At 36.5% G+C, this 25,305-nt stretch overlaps 1 protein-coding gene across 1 annotated transcript in view; it reads right to left on the reverse strand.

Moving 5' to 3' along the window:
- RMDN2 (regulator of microtubule dynamics 2) overlaps positions 1-25,305 on the reverse strand; it is a 120,214-nt gene that overhangs the window by 38,272 nt on the left and 56,637 nt on the right. Inside the window, exons 4-6 of the mRNA XM_023735866.1 lie at positions 21,318-21,378; positions 5,761-5,836; positions 4,745-4,822 (exon numbers count right to left, since the gene is read on the reverse strand). Coding sequence (XP_023591634.1) covers positions 4,745-4,822; positions 5,761-5,836; positions 21,318-21,378 — 215 coding nt within the window. The remainder of the gene's footprint in view (positions 1-4,744; positions 4,823-5,760; positions 5,837-21,317; positions 21,379-25,305) is intronic.

The raw sequence follows: 25,305 nt of genomic DNA on the forward strand, positions 1-25,305 counted from the left end.
ACAAGATACAAGGGAAAGATTAGTCCAAAGGACTAATGGACTACAACTCCCATGGCCTCCACCAGACTGAGTCCAGTACAACTAGATGGTGCCTGGCTACCACCACTGACTGCTCTGACAGGGATCACAACAGAGGGTCCCGGACAGAGCTGGAGAAAAACATAGAACAAAATTCTAACTCACAAAAAAGACTAGACTTACTGGCCTGACAGAGACTGGAGAAACTGGACAGACTGGAGAGCATGGCCCTCAGACACCCTTCTAGCTCAGTAATGAAGTCACTCCTGAGGTTCAACTTTCAGCCAAAGATTAGACAGGCCCATAAAATAAAATGAGACTAAAGGGGCACAACAGCCCAGGGGCAAGGACTATACGGCAGGAGGGGACAGGAAAGCTGGTAATAAGGAACCCAAGGTCAAGAAGGGAGAGCGTTGACACGTCGTGGGGTTGTTAACCAATGTCATAAAACAGTGTATGTACTAAATGTTTAATGAGAAACTATTTGTTCTGTAAACCTTCATCTAAAGCACAATTTAAAACAAACAAACAAACAAACCAGACTTATTGGCCTGATGAAGACTGCAGAAACTCTGAGAGTATGGCCCCCGGAAACTCTTTTAGCTCAGTAATGAAGTCACTCCTGTGATTCACCCTTCGGCCAAAGATCAGACAGCCCCATAAAACAAAACAAGACTAAAAGGGCACACCAACCCATGGGCAAAGACTAGAAGTCAGTGGGGACAGGAAAGCTGGTAATAGGGTACCCAAGGATGAGAAGCGAGAGTGTTGACATGGCATGGGGTTGGTAACCAATGTCACAAAACAATATGTGTACTAATTGTTTAATGAGAAGCTAGTTTGTTCTGTCAACCTTCAACTAAAGTACAATTTAAAAAAAAAAAGAATCTCTCATGCCCCTTTGCAGTCAATGCCCTCACACCAAGCAACACTGACCTAGCTCTATAGTTTGCCTTTTCTAGAATTTCATCACTGGAATTATGTGAGGTTTTTTCGCATAATGCTTTGGAGAGTCATCCAGGTTGTTATGCTGCTATGCATGCTATAGTGCTAAAGCTGCTCTGAACATCCATGTACTAGCCTTTGTGTGTTGACATTTATTTTTTCTTCAGAAATAACTAGTAACGGCTGTGCCATTTTGCAATTCAGTCAGTATGCATAAGAGTTCCAGTTGCTCCACATCCTTGCTAACACTTGGTATAGTCAATCTTTTTCAATTTTAGCCCTTGTAGTAAGTATGTCCACCATCTGTCTGTCAGTTTGTTGTACTTTGGTGGCTTCCATGTTGCTGTGATGCTGGAAGTTATGCCATCAGTATCTCAAATACTAGCAGATTCACCTATGGTGGACAGGTTTCAGTGGAACTTCCAGATTAAGATTAGGAAGAAAGGCCTGGTGATGTACCTCCAAAAATTAGCCATTGAAAACCTTATGAATCACAACAAAACACAGTTCGACTCACTTGCTTTGGACATGTAATCAGGAGGGATCAACAATTGCTAGAGAAGGACATCATGTTTAGTGAAGCAGAGGGCCAGTGAGGGCGTGGGAGACTCTCAGTGAGATGGATTGGCACAGAAGCCACAGGACGGACTGGAACATGCTGCCAACCGTGAGAATGACCGGACCAGGCAACATTTCATTCTGTTGTTCATAAGGCTGCCCTGAGTCGGACCTGACTTGACAGCAGCTAACAACAACACAGTAAATGTGCAGTGGTCTCTCATTGTGGTTTTAATTTGCATTTTTCCAATGACTAGTGATGCTGAATATCTATGTGCTTACATGTCACTCATACATCATCTTTTGCGAAGTGATTTATTTGAACATACTGAAATTTGATCTGGAAAACAAACGTGGAAACACTTCCAATTTACTCCTTTTTGATTGAATTTTATACCTAGAGTCAGTATTGGACCAAATGCTGTAACTAGTATCTGTAATGTTATAAAAACTGCCTGACATCCTGGAGTAAGAGAAAAACTCTGTCAAATCCTCTTGCAAGCTGTAGCTCTGTCACCTTGCCTAGCCATAAACTAACAGTATATTTTCAAAAGCAGCTTTGAATTTTGGTTTGTACTTTAGGAAAAACTTTAACTCCTCATGAAGAACTTTACTTTCTGAACCAAACTAACAAATTTTCTGCAAAACTTTCTAGAAGACTATTCAAAAGCCCACGCAGTAGCACATTTTTATACAAACAATTTTTTTTCCTGGCCTTTGAACATTTTCCGTCTATTATGAGTTTTACATAGATTTCATACTTGAGTAGACAACTTTAATTATCTATATTTATACTGCTCTAGAAGTAAACATTTGGCAGACTTAAGCCTTCAATACTCTTCAAGTAACCATGTTTTTAGCATGCTCTTTTGAAAAAGATGCCAGTCCTTATAACGTAGAGTAAAACAAAAAGCCTGCATTTCTATGTAGCTGAAAGAGTTACTTTATATGACTGGTAAAAGAAATATGAAAATTAACTTCTTTTCTGGAGGAACCAAAATTAGATAATATATTTAAACATCTTCAGGATAAGCAATCTGGTCATGTATTAAGGTGTTTATCCTTGTTCAGTTATATACTCTTTTAATATAACTACCCAAACCAAACCAAACTCACTGCCATTGAGTTGATTCCAACTCATAACGATCCTAGAGAAGTTAAAATTGCCAAAGTAGTGTGGAATTATGTACTTGTTTTATTTAGCATATTACTATTTAAAACATCATTAATTAGACATTATTGCTTTTTAAGTCAACATGGGATTACACTTCCAAACACCTACCACTTTTCTGTTTATCATTCTTTCTTACATCTTACTCTTTTCTTCGGGATCATCTTCTTTCCTGAACTGCCTCCCCTTTGGAAGTTCCTTTACTAAGAGTCTGGGGTGGTAAATTCTGTTTTCTCTTTATCCTGCTCTCATTCTTAAGAGATAGTTTCACTGGATATAAAATTCTATATTGACAACTACTTTTTCTTAGCACTTTAAAGAAATTATTCCTCAAGGCTTCCATTGCTGCTGTGAAGAAATCAGCTTGCAGTCTAATTTTTGTTACTGTGTAGATAATTTTTTTCTCTAGTTGCTTTTAATATTTTTGTCTTTGTGTTCTGCATTTTCACTTTGATGTATCTGGATGTGGACTCATAACACACCCTACTGGTCCAACCAGACCTGACTAGACATTTAGGTTCACATGACTACTATAAGCCACGTTTGGCAATTGGTTTTACTTAGCACAAGTGCAAGGAAACAAGATCCTCTAAATGGAAGCAGTAGCCATCCTGGCTCAGAAGCTCTATGCCCCAAATAAGAAACAATATTTCTTGTAACAGCCCAATGGGCATAGCTTCAAGATCACTGCAAGGGCCATGGTCAACTACAAAAGTCATCCCAACAAGGAACTCAAAGCTCTGGTTTCTCATCAAGTATTAATACTTCATTCAGTCTTCCAGTCTAGATACAATCTGCAAAACAGGAATTATTTTATCATAAGCAATGTTGCTTAGTAACACAGCAGACATTCCATTTTTCTTTTAGCCTTTCAGGGGAAGAGAGCTAGAAGGCCAAGTTTGTCTGTAGAGAGCTGGAGAAAGGATTTTGTTAATTCTGTACTCATAAGACTTAGTACTTCTCCTGCTTGAGATTCAGTGGGCTCCCGAATGGGAAGATTTGTATCTTTCAACAATTTATAAAGTTCTCAGCCATTATTTTTTGAATGTTGCTTCTTCTCTGTTCCCTATTATCTCCTCTGTTGTTGTTAGTTGCCGTCGAGTCAATTCTGACTTAGAAATAGCGTTTCCCTTTCATGGTAATTTTTTCATGCATCTCTTTATATTTTCACATTTTATTAAACAAATAATGTCATTTAAGGCACTAGGTCTTAGGCTGACCAGTTGCCTTTATTTCAGCTATTTCTCTACATCTCATACCCTCTTCTATAAGTTCCTTGAAGGCAAGGGCAGGGTTTTATTCCTCTTCTGGTCAGTTAATTAGCACATAGTTTATGCTCAATGAACTGCTGAATGAAGAAGATCCTCCCACAGAAATGGGGAGTAGAACACCTCTACAGGTGCACATGCGCAAGGGGCAGAGCCCCACCTGAGAGAGAGAGCCACAAGGGAGACAAACTGACTGCTGCAAAGGAATGGAAAGGCAGGAACGAAGAAATACGTATACATATGTAAAGCAGCAAATAGTATATTATATGTAATATATAAAATATGCTATAAATATATACCAAACCAAAAAACCAAACCCATTGCCATCAAGTTGATTCTGACTCATGGCGATCCTACAGGACACAGGAGAACTATCCCATACGGTTTCCAAGGAGTGCCTGGTGGATTCAAACTGCTAACCTTTCAGTCAGTGGCTGAGTTCTTAACCACTGCATCACCAGGGCTCCAATATAAATGTATATTAATTATAAACTAATAAACTGTGAATCTGTAAATTTCAGTACATAAATTATAAATAACAAATTATAAATTTATATTAAATCATAAAATACATAAATTATAAAATTATATGAATATAAATATATTGATTTTATAATTTTCCCCACAGTATACATGGAGTTGCCATGAGTTGGAATCAGCTTGATGGCAACTGGTTGGTTTGGATACACTGGGTAAAAGAATAAAAGAGTGAATGTCACTTAAAATATATCATATAATCATAGTATATTCAAGTAAGATTTACAGATAAAGGCATTCAACTTACAGTATAACAGTATCTTCCTTTGAGGTAATACAAAAAGGGTTCTTCAGGTAAAAATTGGATTGCTTTATCTAGATGTTCCTGAAAGAAACATCCAAAGGAAATGTCATCCCCCAAGTTTCAGATATTGCTGAATAGAACTGCACCAAATCCTAGTAAACTCTAAGGTGGCTTTCCAATGTTGTCTCCTTCCCCCCAAATAATCCCTATCATTTATAAAATTAATTCTTATCAATCATTCAAATATCAAAAATGATTGCTCACAACCAGAGCCAGAGCTATGTCTATGGTTTAATAAGGCAACATACGATTTAAAGCCAAAATGTCACTGTAAAAATAGAAAACATCCAAGTCAAAATGTGTGCCTATCTATGACTAGCTTAGCTAACACACAGTAATTTAGAGGTGAGCTTACAGATATCAAGTGACATGCAGTAGAGTGTGATGGAGGAAGGAGTATCAAGTGGCAGAGGAATCCAATCCCCTGGCATTGTCAAAATGCTTACAGGAAGCTGGAAAACAAGGAAGAACTGTTTGCTCATCCTGTAATTATTGCCCCCGAGGGGTTATTTATTGGGCTACTATAACTAGAGGCAAATTATAAATGATGTGTATGCGGATTACTTATTTTGTTCATCTACCACAGTAAATTTAAAGCCTTAGATTGGATCCTACTTCCCTGCACCAAGTCAATATGCAGAGAATGTTAACTAATTACTCCCTATCAGGCTTATGTTTTATGGTTGGTGAGCTGAGGACCAGAAGACTGAAGTTGTAATTCTCTATCTTTGAAAAAATGATACTCATCTACTGTGTGACTTCTTTCAGGATCTAGAATAAAATAATCTGTAATCACCCAAATAGTTTGATTCTTTTTGTCGTGGTACTATTTAAAGACTGCGTTTTATTTTCTCACTGTTTAAATAAGAAAGAGGAATCCCTAGAGCTGAATTTGTTTAATAATTAGATTAATATCTGTTAACGAAACACACAGCTACATGTTTAATATCAAAAAATACCTTGAAGCGATGTCCATAGTTGATTTTGTTTTGTAAGCCCTCAAACTCAGATACATAGCCACACAAAACTGCAAACCTAAAAAGGATAAAAACAGTGGATGGTGTAAACTTTCAATCAAGTACTACCAAATGATACATTAAAAAAAAAATCTCTAAATCATCCATCAGTATTTAGCAGAAGTATCATGTAGAATCAAATGTTCTAGAAATGTAAACACTTGACATTAACATGAGGCCAGTTTCTTCATCTATAACTGGGAATACTAATATCACCTATTTCATATCTATGTTATGAGGGTAAAATGAGCTGAAACATACGATGTGCTTAGAACAGTGCCTGGCACACAGTGAGTTTCAATAAATGTTAGCAGTCACTATCAACATCATCATCAACATCAAAGTCACAAAGAAGCTCTTAGAAAAAGGCTTGCCACATAAACATTAAACTGGAAAATATACTGTGTCAACAGATTTATAAATTTAAAAACATTATTAAAAGTTTCTTAATCTTTTAAAATGTTTTCCTTCTTTAATAAAAAAAAAATTTGTGCCTTAAAGTCATTTGAAAAATAAAAATAAATATCATGACTAAATACAAATAAAGTCAAAGATAATTTTAGAATATGCTTTTTCAAAAAGCTCACCATCTTTCTCAACCCTTCCTGGAAATATTGTATTACTAAAGTAGTGCATCCTACATTCATTATTTACCTTTTTTCTCCGGGAACACAAAATTTACATAAATAACAAATATTCCAATATTTGTTCAGTAATTTGCTTATTTACTCTAAAAAAATTGGGAATGTGCTTCTTTTCACATTCAGAATGTTTCTGTGCAAACGTCTTCAGAGTATTTCAGAGCGTTTCTTGCCTGAGGCAAAATATCCATTTATCTAAGTATTTCAAGTGTAGGTATTAATTTTTACTTGCACTATCATAATAACTGAGATGCAAATATAATTTTGGATGTTATTTATTTCCATCATTTCTACGGATAAGCATAACTTCCAAGTACAAAAATGAAGTGAACATTTTCTTAATTTAGAATAATAAGACCATTCCTGGACACACAAGATCACATAATTCACACAACCTTTGCACAGTCAATAAAATGACCACTTTCCAGTTATGATTTTTTTGACCGCTTTAATTTTCAGTTTCTATATAACCAACTAGCGACACTACAGAAGAGCAAGTGATGACTAAATCAATCTATGAAAAGCAATTTGAGAACTTAACTAGATTAGGAGATACTAGAAAAATACAACGAGAATGTTTCTTAGAAGTGAGGATGGTGAGACTTCATGTCACTTACTGTGGGCACGTCATCAGGAAAAACCAGTGCCTAGAAAAGGACATCATGTTTGGTAAAGCAGAAGGTCAATGAAAATGAGGGAACCTCCATGAGATGAACTGATGCAACAGATGCAACAATGGGCTCAAATATAGCAATAATCATGAAGATGGAGCAGGACCGGGAAATGCTTCATTCTGTTATGTATAAGGTCACCATGAGTCGGAGTCATCTCAATGGCAACTAACAATACCAACAGTAACGACAACTATTCTCGACTTCTAAACCCAGACTGAATTTCACACAACTACATCTCTACACGCACTACTAATCTGTCCAGAGACTGAACATTTAAGAAAAGCAGATACCGGAAAAAGATTCTTGTGTTCCCTTGTGAAAACTGCCATTATTGCCTCAGGCCTCACCAGGTTGTTTTGAAATATTCTCTGCTATTCCATTCTATTATTCCTCCCAAAGAGTTCCACATTGTGGAAGCAAGTACAATCCTCTCAAAATTCCACACAACTACAGCTCCAAACTCCTCATTTTTATTATAGGCATTATTATTTTTCAACTTATTTGGACTTGAAAACTTAGGCCACTTTTTATTTACATAAACTTTTAATTTTAGAATAGTTTTAGACTTACAGAAAAGTTGCAAAGATAATACAGAGTTCCTGTATATCCCACTCCCATTTTCCACTATTGTTAACAACTTACATTACTATGGTACATCTGTCACAACTGAACCAATATTGATACACAATGGTCACAATTATTAATACATTTCCATTTGTTTTTCCCTATTGCCCTTAAAAGGTCCCTAAACGGCACAAATGGTTTGCCAACCTAAAGGTTGGCGGTTTGAACCCAACCAGTGGTACCACAGAAGATAGGCCTGGCGATCTGCTTCCATTAAGATTACAGACAAGAAAATCCTATGGAGCAGTTCTACTCTGTAACACAAGATCGCCATGAATCAGAATCGACAGCAACTGACAACAACAACAGTAATGTCCTTAGGTACTTTTGACACATTTCTCTTCATCCCTTCTTCCAAATTTATCCCTATTAATCCATATCTTGTTAGGTATCTTTTCCAACATGTTAAAATCTTTGAATTACTATTGTCATTCATCTATCATATACCGTGTTCCTAATTCTTGTTATTTGCAATGTTTATAAGTACATAAATGTCTGTGTCTTCATCCACTGACAAAATTACTGAACATACTGGGGTCGAAGATACAGACATGGGGCACAAGAATCAGCTCTAGCCTGCCCGTGTTTCTACATCTTGTCCACAAGGACGTTATGAGTGAACTTGACTCAAGGCCTTGCTTCAATACAGATATACTAGGGCAATTTCCCTACTCTATCTACTAGCAAAGAAATAAAAACAGATCATTTCACATTTTTAGAAAAATTGATGTTAAGGTTATATGACCTTACTTGCTTTACTATAGATTCATACAATAACCCAACTAATTATTTGTACTGGACTCAAAGGAATATGTTCACTGGTCTACGGTGGGAGGATTCATCTTCTATTTTCTTGAAAATCAGAACTACTTATGCACATCTCTAGGCCTGTATGTTGCTCTCTCAGACAAAAACTTTGATTTATAAATACCATTATATGAAATAAATATGTTTTCCCTTTTAAATAATTTATCTCTAGACTAATAATATTATTTTAAATCTTCTTATTTAAAGTCTAAAATATTATCTATCTTCCTACATATCACAAAATCAAAGGGGAGCTGGTCACTTTCTCACAAAGGGTTATCACTTCTTTCCTTTCAACAACTCCATCTATGTGTGTGTGCATTATTTTTAATACTGTTCACTAAAAAAATGTAATTTAAAGTTTTATTTTGCAAACTCTAGAGTTCATGGCAATTATAAGAATATCAATATAAAGTATGGCCTATTGCCTCCATCTAGAGGTCATTCTAACTCTACATGCTTTAACAAGAATTCTGTATTTTCTTTGCATTAATATGGAATATATCCTTATTAACTGATAAACACTACCGCTTCAACAATTACAAAACCATGAGTTTCCTGTAGCACTCTTGATTCAGCACCAATGCTATTTATACCGTGAGAGGGCAGAAGCAATGTAATATAATAGAAGAAATAACGAGTATATAAAAATGCAAGATGTGGGTTCTAGTTTGTTTTTTCGCTTATTGTGAGACCTTGGTTACTGATCAACACACACACACACACACACACACACACACAGCTTTATTTACTTCATCTATAAAGTGGAAACAGGCTGTCATGTGAAATCAATGCTACAAGACATGTGGATGTGATTTGTGAACGGTAGACCACAACAAATTTGTAAGACATTATTTATAATTAGGGTCAGGCCTATTTGGCCAACAAACGGCAAATCCATTGGTGACTTTACTCTCTCGATTCCAGAAGTATTTTAGGCCAGTAAAACAAAAACAACAGAATCTTACAGAAAACTTACATAGCATTAATGTTACAAAGCAATTTCATTTTAGAAAAGATGAATATAAAAAACAAGCCTTTAAAATTAATGCTGTTTTTGTTGTCAGGCACCGTCGAGTCGGTTCTGACTCATAGCGACCCTATGTACTACAGAACGAAACACTGCCCGGTCCTGCTCCATGCTCACAGTCATTGTTATGCTGGAGCCCACTGTTGCAACCACTGTGTCAGTCCATCTCATTGAGGGTCTTCCTCTCGTTCACTGACCCTGTACTTTATCAAGCACGATGTCGTTCTCCAGGGACTGATCCCTCTGACAATATGTCCAAAGTATGTAAGACATAGTCTCTCCATCCTTGCTTCTAAGGAGCATTCTGGTTGTACTTCTTCCAAGACAGATTTATTTGTTCCTTTGATAGTCCATGGTATATTCAATATTCTTCTCCCATACCACAATTTAAAGGCGTCAATTCTTCTTCAGTCTTCCTTATTCATTGCCCAGCTTTCGCATGCATACGATGCGACTGAAAATACCATGGCTTGGGTCAGGTGCACCTTAGTCTTCAAGATGACAGCTTTGCTTTTCAACACCTTAAAGAGGTCTTTTGCAGCAGATTCGCCCGATGCAATGAGTCTTTTGATTTCTTGACTGCTGCTTCCATGGATGTTGACTGTGGATCCAAGTAAAACGAAATCCTTGACAATTTCAATCTTTTCTCCATTTAGCATGATGTTGCTTATTGGTCTAGTTGTGAGGATTTTTGTTTTCTTTATGTTGAGGTGTAATCCATACTGAAGGCTGTGGTCTTTGATCTTTATCAGTAAGTGTTTCAAGTCCTCTTCACTTTCAGCAAGCAAAGCTGTGTCATCTGCATACCTCAGATTGTTAACGAGTCTTCCTCCAATCCTGATGCCCTGTTCTTCTTCATATAGTCCAGCTTCTCGGATTATTTGCTCAGCATACAGATTTAATAGGTATGGTGAAAGGATACAACCCTGACACATACCCTTCCTGACTTTAAACCATGCAGTATCCCCTTGATCTGTTCGAACAACTGCGTCTTGATCTATGTACAGATTCCTCATGAGCACAATTAAGTGTTCTGGAACTCCCATTTTTTGCAGTGTTATCCATAATTTGTTATGATCCACACAGTCGAATGCCTTTGCATAGTAATAAAACACAGGTCAACATCTTTCTGGTATTCTCTGCTTTCACTAGGATCCATTTAACATCAGCAATGATATCCCTGGTTCCATGTCCTCTTAACCCTTCACGCTACCAAGAGACTCCTATCCTTCCCAATAACTATCCCTAAAGATTGTATCTTTTGTTTCAAACTGAAGAATTATAAACCATCACATAACACAGCAAACCAGGAGTCTGCAAACTTTTGCTACAGGGTCAGACAGTAGATGTTTTATGCTTTGGGGCCAAACAGTCTTTGTTCCAACTATTCAACTCTGTCACTTCGCACAAATGCATGGGCATGGCTGTGTTCCAACAAAACTTTATTTACAAAAACAGGCAGCTGGATTTGGCCTGCTGACCACAGTTTGTCATTTATGCTGAATGAATGAAGAAACCTTTTATTAACATCTTAACATTCTGATAAAGATTTTGGCAGAATAAGATCTTTTCTCAAAATTTTATTGCAATTAATTATGGAAGTAGTTCACCTAAATTTTACCCAGGGTTTCTCAAGTCAAAGTTTAAATTTCTTTTTCATCATCCTAGACCTCTACTATTTAACTGAATGAGAACTCTTGCATTCAGTAGATACTGTACTTTTACGCAAATAACGCATGTCTTCTACGTTTGTTTGCCAACCTTGCCCTCCTCCCACAACGTATTTTCATAGGCATCACTATGTCAATTTCTTTTTACATGTTGCTGTAAAAAAAAAATTAGCATACCATGCTTATGAAAATACCTTGCAGGGGGAGGGTGCGGTTGGCAAACAAATGTAGAAGGTGCAAGTTATTTGCATAAAAATATGGTATATTATAATACATTCTGAGAATTAAGATATAACTGACATTCAAGTGTATTAAATTTTAATCAACTGATTATATTTTAATATTTTTTAAAATTAAAAACTGATAATGAATAAGAAATCATGGGAAACACAATTTGATCATTACTCTATGTGTATGTTGGTAAGATTTAACCTTGGGGTAAATTCCATGGCTACAAACAAGGTAATTAGTTCACAGCAAAAACTAAAAAAAAACCCAAAAGAGAAGTAGTCTAGTTAGTGAAAGACAGACTGGGCAACCCACTAGGTAAGAGTTAAGCATAATCTATCTGCACAAGACAGATTTGGAGGCACTTTCGAAGTCCTTAGAGAAGATTCAACATTGTTCCTCTATAAGAATTTGGAAATTCACACTGTTAAAGGTCCTCAAATCAAGGATTATCATCAAACGTGATTCTTCACTGGTGCAGATGCATGTATGGGAGAGGGAAGAGGACAGCAGAGGAAAAGCAATCCAGGAGGAAGAGAAGGAGGAGCTCAGAGTTAAGAGCAGCACTTGGGTGTTCTTTCTGCATCCTAATGTGGCTTACCAGCTCCCAAACACTTCCCATATCAAAGGAGATCAAGAAAGAGATTGTGCCTTGATCAGTGCAAATTCATCACAGTTACTACTATAAACAGAAGAGGAGAAGTACCTTAACGCATATATAAGTTAATTTATTAGTACATGTTATGTTATGGAGTCCCTGGGTGGCACAAATGGTTAACTACTCAACTACTAGCTGAAAGGCTGGAGGTTTGAACCCATCCAGAGGCGTCTCGGAAGACAGTCCTGGTAATCTGCTTCAGAAAGTTCACAGCCTTGAAAATCCTATGCAGCAGTTCTACTCTGCACACGTGGGGTTGCGCCATGAGTCAGAATCAACTAGACAGCAACTAACAACAACAGTTAAGCTTGGCTATAGAAATCATAGCTAAGACCCTTATATACTGGAGAAGTGATTTTAAAGACGTATCAAGATGTTAACTCCAAAATAACCTTTCTTTCTCCTGGAGTTTTGGCAGTGGCATCAAGGGCATGAACAATACTCTGTGTATTAGGTACTGCAATTCATAAAGCAAGATGCTCTATCGTCCATGCATGACATGCTAAGGAAATTATGCTAAGGTTCTGCCAGGTTTAGTCCCTCACCCATCTACAGGCTATATAAGAGAAGGCAAAGAATTCACTGGGAAGAGGAAGACACTGGGAGTGAGGATTTCTGTGGACAGAATTGTCAGGGTGCTGTGGGTTCTATCCCCCACCTTCTCATGGGTTAGCAGAGGAGCTAGGCTTGCATCTCATCTTAAGTCAAGTACTAAGTGAGAGCAGCTTCCAAAGAAGTATTCATATTTTGGCATGTGTCCCTTGTAGTTGGAAGGACATAAATACTCTCTGATTTCTGCCTGGGGAAATTTTAAGAGGTGAGTTTGTGACTGGAGCTCCCCCTGCTGATGACAGAGTAAAGAAACAGGTTCTGCTTTAGGAGAATGGACTGCAGCTCAGAGTCTAAACCCGTTTCCACTGAGTCGATTCCGACTCACAGTGACCCTATAGTTCAGTTTAGTGGGACAAAAATTAATTTTTGTGGAACAAATGTGGACTTTTGGGAAAGAGAGCCATTTTGGGAGAAAATTTACCTAAGAGTGCCACCTATGGGAATAAAACAACCCTCAAAAAGGCGTGGATTTCTGGAAACCTAGGGCTGAGGCGCCCTGGTGGTGCAATGGTTAATCACTTGGCTGCTAACCAAAAGGTCAGTGGTTTAAACCTACCATAGGGGAAAAGACCTGGTGATCTGCTTCTGTAAAGATTTCATCCTATGAAACTTTATGGAGCAGTTCTACTCTGTCTTATAGGCTCACTGTGAGTCAGAATTGACTCAACAACACCTAACAACAAAAGGGCTGAGGGAAGGGTCATAATACATACAGTTAATATTGTATCTTCCTAGCATCTAAGGTGCTATTGTTGGGGGGTAGCAAGGGCTAAATGGAACTTAAAAATGTTATAAAAATGCAACTACAAAAAAGGGAAGTATAATAATTTAAAACCATATATTCTTATTTGTGTTTTATAATTGTAAACATACTGTCTTAAGCTGGGTTCTCTAGAGAAGCAAAACCAGTAAAGCGTATAAATACATATATATAGATTTACATCAAGGAAATGGCTCACACAGTTGTAGAGAATGGAATGTCCCAAGCCCGTGGGTCAGGCTGGAGGCTTCTCCTGATTTACGTAGCCTCAGGGGCTGGCAAACCCCAAATCGGCAGGTCAGAGAGCAAGGCTCTTGCTCACAGGCTGCAAAGATCGATCAATCCCAAGATAGGCAGACAAGACTGCAGGTAAGCTGCGAGCTGAAGTCCCAAGAACTAGAGGTCAGATGAACAGGGGCCAGCTGCAGGATTCAGTGTGAGCAAAAAGCCCTGCTCTCTGACCTGCCTTCTATGTCTACTTTATTGAGAGTTTTTATCAGGAATTGGTGTTGGACTTTATTGAATGCCTTTTCTGCATTGATTGAGATGATCACGTGATTCTTTCGTTTTATTCATGTGGTGGATTACGTTGATTGATTTTCGAATGTTGAACCATCTTTGCATACCTGGTATGGATCCCACTTGGTTGTGGTATATTATTTTTTTGATATGATGCTGCATTCTATTGGCTAGAATTTTGTTGAGAATTTTTGCATCTATATTCATGATAGATATTGGTCTATAATTTTTTTTGTGGTGTCTTTGCCTGGTTTTGGTATTAGGGTTAAGCTGGCTTCATAGAATGAATTTGGGAGTGTTCCTTCCTTTTCTATGTTCTGAAACAGTTTGAGTAGTACTGGTGTGAGCTCTTTTCTGAATGTTTGGTAGAATTCTCCGGTGGAATCTGGGCCAGGGCTTTTTTTGTTTGGACTTTTTTTTAAAATATCTTTTTCAATCTCTTCTTTTATTGTGAGTCCATTCAGATTTTCTACCTCAGTTTTTGTTAGTTTAGGTAGGTAGTGTGTTTCTAGAAATTTGTCCATTTTTCTAGGTTTTCAAATTTGTTGGAGTATAGTTTTTCATTGTACTCTGTTATGATCCTTTTTATTTCAGTTGGGTCTGTTGTAATGTCCCCCATTTCACTTCTTATTTGGGTTATTTGCTTCCTCTCCTGTTTTTCTTTTGTCAATTCTGTCAGTGGTTTGTTGATTTTGTTGATCCTTTCAAAGAACCAACTTATGGTTTTGTTGCTTCTATTGTTTTTCTATTCTCTATTTCATTTATTTCTGCTCTGATCTTTATTACTTCCTTTCTTCTAGTGACCAGGGGCGTCTTCTGCTGTTCCCTGTTTGAGTTGTGTAGCTAATGTTTTGATTTTGTCCTTTCTTTTTTTTGTAGAGTGCATCTATTGCTATAAATTGACCTCTGAACACTGCCTTTGCTGTGTCCCAAAGTTTTTGTCAGATGTGTTTTCATTCTTGCTTGATCTAGGCATTTTTTTTATTCCATCTTTGATTTCTTCTATTACCCAGTGATTTTTAAGCAAGGTGTCATTCAGTTTCCACCTATTTGATTATTTTTACTTGGTTTTCCTGTTACTAATTTCTACTTTTACGGCACTGTAATCAGAGAAGATGTTTGTATTATGCTACTGTTATGAATTTTGTTGAGAGTGGCACTGTGGCCTAAGATGTGGTCTATTCTGGGAGAATGTTCCATGTGCGTTGGAAAAGAATGTATACTTCGCTGGGTGGAGTGTTCTATATATGTCTATGAGGTCAAGTTGGTTGATTGTAGCCTCGAGATCTTCTGTATCTTTGTTGAGTTTCTTTCTAGACGTTCTGTCCTTTACTGAGAGTGGTGTGTTGAAGTCTCCTACTATTATTGTAGAACTGTCAATTTCTCTTTTCAGTGTTGTTAGAGTTTATGTATTTTGCAGCCCTGTCATTAGGTGTGTAAATATTTATTATGGTTATGTTCTCATGGTGAATTGTCCTTTTACTCATCATGTAATATCCTTCCTTGTTTTTCTGTAGTGGATTTTGTTTTAAAGTCTATTTTATCTGAGATTAGTATTATCACTCCTGTTCTTCTTTAGTTGCTGTTTGCTTGATATATTTTTTTCCATTCTCTGATTTTTAATATATTTATGTCTTTGTTTCTAAGCTGTGTCTTACAGACAGCATACTGATGGGTCCTTTTTTTAATTCATTTTGTCATTGTCTCTTTGTGAGTGCATTTAAGCCATTTACTTTCAATTTAATTATCGAAAGATCTGAGTTTACTGCTGTCATTTTGTAGTGCTTTTTTTTTTTTTAGTACTAACATTTTCTTTATTCTTCTTACTCTCCTGTACTAAATTCCTTTTGTTCATGGATATTCTTTTCTTTCCTTTTTGTAGATTTTGTGTTTATTGAATCTTTATGTTTTTCTTCTTTATTTTGATAAGTAGGTTTGTTAACTTTCTTTGTGATTACCTTGAAATTTACCCTATCTTCTGAAATGTAAACAAGTCTTTTATCACTTGATATCTCCTTGACTTCCTCTCCATTTGAAAGTTCTATACCTACACCATTTATTCCCTCTTTTATTGTTGACATTGTCTCTGCTTCCCTAGTGTAAATCTTTTAGTTTTGCTTTATCTTTGAGAGTTCATTACCTAGGCTGGTAGCTGGATGATGCTGTCCTGTGTCCTAGATTTAGGTTGTTGTCTGATGCTGTTGATTTTCTAACCGAAGGACTCCTTTTAATAATTCTTTTAAGTTTGGTTTGATTTTTACATGTTCCCCTAATTTCTGTTTACTTGGAAATGTCCTAGTTTTGCTATCATATTTGAGTGAGAGTTTTGCAGGATATATCTTTATTGGTTAGCAGTGTTTTTCTTTCAAGGTTTTATATATGTCTTCCCATTGTCTTCTTGCCTGCATGGTTTCTGCCAAGTAATGAGAGCTCAGTCTTATTGTTTCCCCTTTGTATGTGACTTTTCATTTTTCTTGAGTGGCTGTCAGGATTCTTTCTTTGCCTTTGGTTTCGGCATGTGTGATTATGATATGTCTTGGTGAGTTTCTTTTGGGGTCCACACTATATGGGGTTCGGTGAGCTTCTTGGCTGGGCAGCTTTTCATCTTTCATGATATTAGTTAAGTTTTCTGTCAGCAAATCTTCAGTGATCCTCTCGGTATTTTCCATTTTCTCCCGTTGTTCTGGAATTCTGATCACATACAAATTTTTGCTCTTGACTGCATCCCACATTGTTCTAAGCTTTTCTTCATTTTTCCTCACTCTTTTCTCTGATTTTTCCTCAGACAAAGTGGTATCCAAGGATTTTTTTTCAATTTCACTGATTCTGTCTTCCATTGTTTCAAATTTGCTCCTAAAATCTTCTATTGCACTATTTCTGAAATCTTGTTGTTTATCTTTTGGATTTCTAATTGCTGTTTTTGTATGATTTCTAGTTATTTACTTTGACATTTTGTTCCTGTATTATTTTCCTGAATTCTTCCATTGCTTTGTCTATGTTTTCCATGATTTTATCTGTATTTTCCATGATTTTGTCTATTTTTTCCTTATTTTTGTCTGCATTTTCCTTCAGCGCTTTCCTAATCTCTTGGTGGGCCCTGAAATACTGGACTTTTGAATTCCCTATCAGGTAGTTCCAATGCCTTTTCTTCTACAGGAAAGTCATCTGGTGTTTTATTTTGGTCACTTACTGTAGCCATTCTGTCCTGTATTTTTGTGTTTTGATATTGTCTGCTGTGTCCGGGACATTTAAGAATTATTTTCTTCATTTATTGATTGTATATTTGTTTCATCCTGCTGTTTTGTTTTATTTGGTTATGTCATGCAGGCAAGGTATATTTTGTTGTTTGCTCCTCTGTGGGCATGATACTTCTCACCACCTTGTCCAGGTGGGCAGGGTGGGTTACTCAGCTACGGTGCAGCAGGGCGGGTCCAGTGGGGGGGGGGGAAGGGGCAGGAATTGGTCATTTGTAGTATGAATTGGAGCTGGCAGGGGGCAGTGCAGGGCAGAATCTGTGGATCCGGGGTCCAGGAGTCTGTGCTGGTGCCACTCAGGGGCATGCGCTCAGCGCGCAGTACAGACAGGCAGGAGGGAAGGGAGAGGATGTGATGTGGAGAGCTAAGCCAGTGAGAGAAAGAAATAGAAGTAGAAAAAAGCAAAAAAAAAAAGAAAGTGAAATAAAGACATTCCGTGATAAACAAAGACTGAGAGAATTTGTTCCTAGTATATCTACCTTATAAGAAATACTAACGGAAGTTCTTTAGACTGACAAGAAGTAACATCAAATGGTAATTTGACTCCACATCCAGACACGAAAAGCACTAGTAAACAGAATTAAATAGGTCATCACAAAAAAGAGTATAAATATATATTTTTTCTTTTTTTTCTCCTAACTTATCGAAAACACAACTGCATAAAACAATAATTATAAAATTGTATTGTTAAGACTGGAGAAACCCTCAGAGTATGGCCCCCAGACACCCTTTTAGCTCAGGGGTGAAGTCATTTCCGAGGTTCACCGTTCAGCCAGGGAGTGGACAGCCCCGTAAAACCAAATGGGACTAATGAGGCACAGCAGTCCAGGGACAAGGGCCAGAAGGCAGAAGGGGACAGGAAGCTGGTGATAGGGAACCCAAGGTTGAGTAAGGATAGTGTTGATGTGTTGTGAGGTTGTTAACCATTGTCATAGGGCAACATGTGTACTAACTGTTAAAAGAGAAACTATTAAAAAAAATACTTTATTGCTAAAAAATGCTAATAAAAAAATTCTATTGTTGAGCTGATAACATATAAAGATGCAATATATGTGACAATAATAATGCAAAGGCGAGGGAGAAGATAGAGTTATACTTGGGGCAAGGAAATGACACCAGGTGGTACCTGAATTCACAGAAAAAAATTAAGAGTACCAAAAATGATAAATACATAGATTAATATAAAAAAAACTTTATAAAATTTTTGTCTCTTAACATCTTTAAAAGACAAAAGATTCTATAAAGCAATCTGATACTATATTGTTTTGATTACAACATACAGAGATATATATGACAACAGGACAAAAGAGGGAGGAAGGGATGGACCTATACTGGAGTAGATTTTCTATATTTTAATGTATTTACTGTGATAAAGATGCATATTGGAATCCTTAGAAAAGCCACCTAAAATTATATCAAAGATAAAATTAAAAATGAACAAAGGAATTAAAATAGTACACTAGAAAATATTTAATATAAAATAAGGTGGTAAAGGAGAAAAAAGAATAAAAAAGACACGAGATATATAGAAAATAAATAGCAAATGGCAGATGTAAATTCTACCATGTCATTAATAACATTAAATGTGAGTGAGTTAAATACTGCAAAAGAAAAAAACAGTCACTGTCAGTCTGGATTAAAAAATAAGATCCTACTATATGCTGTCTACAATAAACATACTTTAGACTCAAAAACATAAGTAAGTTGAAAGTAAAATGATATAAAAAGATGTATACCATGCAACTAGTAACCATAAAAGAGCTAGCGTGACAATACTAAAATCAGACAAAATAGACTTTAAGACAAAACATGTTATTAGTGATAAAGAGGAACATTTCATAATGACAAAATACTTCATTTCTCAGGAAGATATAACAGTTATAATCATATATGCACCTAACAACAGAGGCTTAAAATACACGAAGCAAAAACTGATAGACTCGAAGAAACAGATAGGCCATTTAACAATAAGAGTTAAAGACTTCGATAAACCAACACAAACAAAATCCATTTCCACTGAGTTGAATTCCGACTCACAGTAACCCTGTAAGACACAGTAGAACTGCCCCATAGGGTTTCAAAGGCTATAAATCTTTATGGAAGCAGACTGTCACATCTTTCTTCCCTGGATCGGCTGGTGAGTTTGAACTGCCAATCTTTTGGTTAGCAGTCGAGCACTTAACTGCTTGTGCCACCACAGCTCCTTAAATAATGCTTAGAGAAAATTTAATAATCTGTATCAGAAAAGAAGGATTGAAAATCAATAATCTAAGCTCCCACATTAAGAAACTAGAAAAAGAAGAGCAAACAAAACCAAAAGCAAACAGAACAAAGGGAATAAAGGTTACCACAGAAATCAACAAAATAGAAAACAATTATAAAGAAAATCAATGAAATCAAAAGTTGGTTCTTTGAAAAGAACAACAAAATTGACAAATCATTAACTAGGCATATCACAAATTACCAAAGCTGACTCAAGAAGAAATAGAAAATCTGAGTAGAACTATAACAAATAAATAAATTGAAATAGTAATTTTAAAACTTCTCACAAAGAAAAGCCCAGGCCCAGATGGTGTCACTAGTTGGAATTCTACCCAACATTAAAAAGTATAAATAACATCAATCCTTCACAAACTCTTTCAGAAAACAGGAAGAGTTTCCTCCTCCTAATTCTTTTGGTTATGCTAGTATTATCCTGATATCAAAGCCAGACAAAGATATTATAAGAAAACTACAGACCAATATCCTTCATGAATACAGACATAAGAATCTTGAACAAAACATTATCAAACCAAATCCAACAACATATACAAAAAGAGATATACCATAACCAAGTGGGATTTACCCCAGGAATGCTTAGAATACAAAAATCAATTAATGTAACAAGCACATTAATTAAAGGGTAAAAACCTCATTACCATCTCAATAGATACAGAAAAAGAATTTGAAAAAATCCAATATCCATTCCTGATTTTAAAAAAACCTTTCAGCAATCTGGGAATAGAAGGGAATGCTACAACCCAGTAAAGGGCATCTTCGAATAACCTATGGCTAACATCATACTTAATGCTGAAAGTCTAATACTTTTCCCTTAAGATGAGGAAGAAGGCAAGAATGCTTGCTCTACTTCTACACAACACTTCTACTCAACATTGTTCTGGAGGTTCTAGCTATTGCAATCGGACAAGAAAAAGAAATAAAGGCTATCCATATTGGCAAGAAAGATGTGAAAATATTTCTATTTCTAGATGACATGATCTGTAGTTAGGAAATCCCAACGAACCTACCAAAAAAGAAAACAAACTACTAGAATTAATAAACATTTTTAGCAATGTCACAGGATTAAAAAAAATCAATATACATATAATAAAATCAGTTATATTTTTATATGCTAGCAATGAGCACTTCTAAAATGAAATTAAGAACACAATCCCATTCACAATAGTATCAAAAAGAACAAAAATACTTTGGAATAGATTTAATAAAAGAAATTCGAGATTTGTACACTGAAAGCTACAAAACATTGCTATAAGATATTAAAGAGTTAAATAAATGGAGAGACATCTATATTTAGTAATATATATTATTAGATGTGAAATTATGTGAAAATACAATTTCTGGAATTATAATATATGAAAATAATTTGGAAATTCTCTATGACTAAATATTATCTATTTAAACATACTATATATATAGAACATTTTAAGGTACTTTATTCTTTAAAGTATTCTTCCTACATTTTGTTTAGAATCATGGCATCATTTTAGTTGTTTTTCAGAAAAATGTTATGTTAAACTATTCTTAATTAAAATTTACCATGTTCAAAACCATCTGACTTGGTAGATTCACTTGAGAAATGTTCAATGAAAAGTTAACCTTAAATAAATTTAAAATATGCATAATGAAAAATACATGAGAGTAAACAGAACAGGTTAATTGGGTCAATAGTTTAAAAAAATCTATTGTAATTTATAAAGAGGCATATTAGAATTTTAAAATACTGCCTAAATCATGTATACTTACCACAGATGACAATATCCATTTGCGGGTGCTTTAGTAATAGCTCTTTCACCTAAGGTTTTTCCTGAAAAATAAATGTGCTTATACTTAGTACCTTTATGTCAGTTGGTAGGGGGTGAATTTTTGTATTAAGTTGGTAGTTCTCAAAGTATGGTCCCAGGACCTGAAGCAAAAGCGTCACCTAGATACTGGCTAGAAGAGCAAATTTTCAGCCACTTGGGAGACCTACTTGATCAGAAATTCTGAAAGTGGGGCCTAGCAATCCATGTTTTAGTGAGCCTCTATGATTCTGCTGCATGCTCAAGTTTGAGACCCCCTGAACTAAGTAATCTAGCCAAGTGCAAGGCAAGTCATTTAACCATTATTTAAAACCATAATAGAGATTTTGTAATCAATTCAACCAACATTACTGAGGGCCTACTGATTGTCATATTGTGTGAGCTTCTAGGAATACAAAATCAAATTGAGACATAATCCTTGACCTCCAAGAGCTCACAGTCCAATAGGCAGCAGGTACATAAACAAACAAATTACATGCAAAAAATAAGCAAGGTAAAAAGAGAGCACAGCAGAGCACCTCTACCTGAAGGGGTAAGGGAAGGATTCCCAGAGAAGCTCTCTCCTCATTAATCATGATGATGAACAGGCTCAGTGACATAAACGATTGCCCCAAATCATTTTATTTAGTTTTAGAATAACTTTCAGTAATGTAATAACTACTTTAGACAGAAGTTTGTCTAATGGCTAGAAAAATCAAAATGCTTGCAACAAAACAGAACTGCATTCTGAAAATTTCTCCAAAGTGGTCATTTTGTCTTACTCTTTCGTTCTTTTTTTCCCTGCTCCAATTTTTTTACCTTGACTAAAATATCCAATGACCTGCAAAATGCTCTTCTAAATAAGTGGTTGAGATCATCTTTATAAATAAGGATGTTTTAGTTCTAAAAGTATTCTCCTGTTAATTTGTTAAGGTGACACTATATAGCTCCACTCATTAAGAGAACTCCCCGTGTGGAAATCTACATAAACTGGGAAAAAATTAAAAAGTGAAGCATTTTAATAATAACTGATACTCCACTGTGGAAATATTAAAGGAGTTAGTAATTTTTAAATGAACGATAAACATAAATACTCTTTAATGTACAAACATTAAAAACTAAACCAATATTTTGGCTGTATTGCCTAATGAACAACAGCTTTTATCTCACTACCCCAAGGCTAAAAAGAGGAAATTCTATCACTGTAGATATAAATAATAAAAAAAATAAATATAAAAGGAAGCTAGGAAGAATAAAGACTGATATACCCACTTATACAACTGTAGCCTGAAATGAAAGCTACTTCTCTTACAGAATCGTATTTTGTAACTTATTTGAGGCATTCATATGAGTCATTTAACTATGAAAATTATAATGTTCTTTTTAAAATATAAGATTCAGGGGCAGAGCCAAGATGGCGGTGTAGTTAGATGCTTCCTATACCCCTCTTACAACAAAGACCTGGAAAAACAAGTGATTTGATTATATATGAATATTTAGGAGCCCTGAACAAGGCAAAGTTGAGGAATCGGACTGAGTGGCGGGGGGAGAGGGAGGTGGTTCAGAAGAAGCCAGCAGCACCAGAGTGGCCGTGGGACGGCAACTCTTTAGCCATGCTGGCAACTCCTCAGCCACACCGGGTCTGCAATGAAGCAAGCAAACAGCTGTGCACGCGCTCAGAAAGGAGTTTCCACATTGAGAGAGATCCAGTAGCAGAGATTCTGCTTGGACACTCCGAACCAGCGAAAAGCAGCTCCCAAGTGGCTAAAGATAAATACATGCATGCAGCCTTTTGCAGGGATTTAAAAAAAAAAAAATCCCATTTGGGAAAAACCTCTCTCCCTTTTACCTCATCCCTCTGTGCTCTACACTGGGAGTCCGCTGGGCTGGAAGTAGATCCCAAAAGGCACCCTGACCCATTCTCCTGACCTTGGAGAGGGAACAAATAAGCTACTGGCTCCCCTAAGCCAGGAACACAGGGTCGGCACAGCTGCTTTGCTAGGCACAGGCATAAGGGGTCTGCAGACTCTGAGTGCCTTACACCCCTGTATAGACTTGTATAGACCCATCTCAACAGCATTAGCCCTCACTACCACAGTACAAAAGGGCAAACATCTGAAGTTTAACTTCAACTGTTTGAGCTGTGAAGTGGCAAATTTGTGACCCTCAAAACAGCGCTGCCCTTAAGTAGGCACTTTTATTGATCCGCAACAGGGGCTTGAGGACTGGTGGCGTCACGTAAACCTCAAAGTCACCTGCTTCAGGAGTCCAAGAAAAAGTGGTGCCCTTGAGTATTTACAGCCAACAGAGTGGGGTGCTCATAGTCTCGCTGCAAAACTCACCTACCTACTCACCCTAGAGAATAGGGACACGCTTTCCTTTCAGACTCTCGAGGCAGCCGTCAGCTCCCTGCCTGGCTCAGTGCATGATCCCCCACCACAGCCAGACTCCAGTGCCTGCACCAGTCACCCATGCCTCTCTAGGACTGTACGTGACAGCCTGCACCACACACTTGGTGACTGACTGCCTGGTCACCTGAGCTGAACCCATACAGGAAAATTTAACGGGCTCCTGTGGGCACATACTTAGTTACGGAACTACCTGGTGACAGGACGTTAGTACTTCAAAGGTGTCAATAATCAAACGAGTGCACACGAGCAGCCTATTGGGGCATATAAAAATAAAACAAAACAAGAAGCTAGGACTCACTAAACAAATATAAAATAAAATTATAATAACGTATTGATGGCTCGGAAACACCAGTCAATATCAAATCACATAAAGAGGCAGTCCATGATGGCTTCAGCAAGCTCCCAAAATAAAGAATCAATAAATTCTCTGGAGAAAGAGAATTTTATGGAATTACCAAAGGCAGAATACAAAATATTAATATACAGAACTCTCCTAGAAATTAGAAAGGGAATTCTACAAAATACAGAAACTGCCAAAGAACATACAGACAAAGTAGTAGCGGAACTTAAAAAAGTTATTCAAGAACATAATGACAAATTTAATAGGAGGCAAGAATCCATAGAGAGACAGCAATCAGAAATCCAGATTAACAATAAAATTTCAGAATTAGACAACTCAATAGAAAGTCACAGGAGCAGAATTGAGGCAGTAGAAGTTACAATTAGTGACACTGAAGATAAAACACTTGACACCAACTTATTTGAGGAAAAATCAGATAAAATTAAAAAGAATGAAGAAACTCTAAGAGTCATCTGGGATTCTATCAAGAGAAATAACCTACGAGTGACTGGAGTACCAGAACAGGGGGGGATAACAGAAAATAGAGAGAAAATTGTTGAAGATTTGTTGACAGAAAACTTCCCTGATATCAAGAAAGATGAGAAGATATCTATCCAAGATGCTCAGCGAACCCCACATAAGGTAGATCCCAAAAGAAAGTCACAAAGACATAATCAAACTTACCAAAACCAAAGATAAAGAGAGAAATTTTAGAGCGGCTAGGGATAAAAGAAAAGTCATCTACAAAGGAGAGTCAATTAGAATAAACTTGGACTACTCAGCAGAAACCATGCAGGCTAGAAGACAATGAGATGACATATATAAAGCCTTGAAGGAAAATAACTGCCAGCCAAGAATTACATATCCAGCAAAACTGTCTCTCAAATATGATGGTGAAATTAGGGCACTTCCAGATAAACAGAAGTTCAGGCAATTTGCAAAAACCAAACCAAAATTTCAAGAAATACTAAAGGGAGTTCTACAGTTAGATAATCAATAACATCAGATAACAACGCAAGACCAGAACACAGGACAGAGTAACCAGATATTGACTCAGATACGGAAATCGAAAATACATCAAAGCTAAAACATTGAAATTAGGGAAACAGATATCAATATGTAAAAAAGGACAACATTAAAACAAAAAAGAGGGACTTAAAAAATGGAGACATTCAATGTCACTTAAATATGCATGTAAAAAA

The sequence above is a fragment of the Trichechus manatus genome, unplaced genomic scaffold (genome assembly GCF_000243295.1).
Source record: "Trichechus manatus latirostris isolate Lorelei unplaced genomic scaffold, TriManLat1.0 scaffold00005, whole genome shotgun sequence".
NCBI classification, from domain to species: Eukaryota; Metazoa; Chordata; class Mammalia; order Sirenia; family Trichechidae; genus Trichechus; species Trichechus manatus.